Below are 1,365 nucleotides of genomic sequence, written 5' to 3'. Positions count from 1 at the left end.
AGTGCTTCACAGAATAACGTGTCACACACGGTGTTTAGTGCTTTGTCTCTTACATTCTCTGTGCATCACTCTCTTATGAATTGATTTGGTTCATGAGGTTTTTTTATTCATCAATACAGTAAAAAAAGAGCTTGCCACTTAAATTACCTACTGCATCTTTCACAGTAAAATACTGGTTTACCCAGCTTCTCAGCAAAGGATAATGGTAAATGCTACAGCTGAGGATTGTCTGTTGAAAGTGAAATATTCCTCTAGTATCTCATRGAAGCGCTACTCATGTATTATGAAGAGTATTGGCATTAGATTAGTATTARGATTTGTTTTCTGTAGAGAGAAATGTAATGCATATTGCAGTGCAGTTTGTTCTTTAGGGTTAATTAATAATTTGTATAGTGGTTTCCAAAAACTCTTAAAATATTAGAGTGATTTAGTTAAGTAACTCACTAGAAATATTTACAGAGARCTATCTGATTCATGTCATGTTTTCACACATGCTAATGTAACTGCAATGCCAAGAGATCAGAGTGCTGAAGGAGGCACCAGTTTTTGCTGTTCTCCTGCCTTCCATAACCTAGAATAAATGGAGTTWGTCAGGATGTGCCAATGAAGAAAGATAACAAGAAACTGGAATTCTTGGTTTACTTGTGTAGTTAATACCACTTACCTTAGACGAACAAGAGCCACCACAAGAGCTCTGTTCAGTCAGGAAGACACACGTACTTGTTCCCAAAGCACTCAGCTTCATCTTTGCAATGATCCATGTGTTACCTTTTGTCAGGGAAAATGTGCATGTAGTTAGGAAAAGCAAAATATCATATAAACAATTCATATTTTTGTTAACTTGTTTTCCCTTTTTGGTACAGTTGGTGRGTTGATATTATGAACTCTGAAAACCCTTTGCACCCAGATTTCTGCTTGTTGGCAGGGGATGCATTTCCTGCTTTAAATACTTGTTGAGGGAAGCTGGGGCACAAGCCTGATCCCACCAGACCTTTCATTCTGTAACTAATCTCTCCATCTTGGTTATGGGATGGGAATTGCTCCCTGAATGGGACCSTGAGGAATTGCTGCCTGAGATCTGGTGTCAGCTCCAGCACGGAGCRCAGTGCAGTTGTCCCGTGCGATGGTTTTCTGCTTGCCCTGTTCAGCAGATTCACCCGTTCTCTGCAGCAGGCACTSGTTACCCGGTGCTTTGTCCCTGTTTTATCCTAGGCGGGGGGAACCTGCAGCGATCCTCCAGCCAGCGCAGCACCCTGACCTACCAAAGAAGCACCTACGGACTGCCCACGGCAGCGCTGCCCTTCCGAGTGCCCGAGCCCTACGGCCGCCTGCAGCCCGCGCCCGACGGAGGCACCACGCGCTCAC

General features: G+C 43.6%; 1 protein-coding gene across 1 annotated transcript in view; it reads left to right on the top strand.

Moving 5' to 3' along the window:
* The window catches only part of PKP4 (plakophilin 4), a 39,069-nt gene that overhangs the window by 19,645 nt on the left and 18,059 nt on the right, over positions 1–1,365 (top strand). Inside the window, exon 9 of the mRNA XM_057385330.1 lies at positions 1,213–1,357. Coding sequence (XP_057241313.1) covers positions 1,213–1,357 — 145 coding nt within the window. The remainder of the gene's footprint in view (positions 1–1,212; positions 1,358–1,365) is intronic.

This window comes from Malurus melanocephalus, unplaced genomic scaffold (assembly GCF_030028575.1).
Source record: "Malurus melanocephalus ecotype Western Australia unplaced genomic scaffold, MMel_1.1 scaffold_811, whole genome shotgun sequence".
NCBI lineage: Eukaryota > Metazoa > Chordata > Aves > Passeriformes > Maluridae > Malurus > Malurus melanocephalus.
Note: the sequence above shows the minus strand (reverse complement) of the source record. Positions and strands in the feature narration are given on the sequence as shown.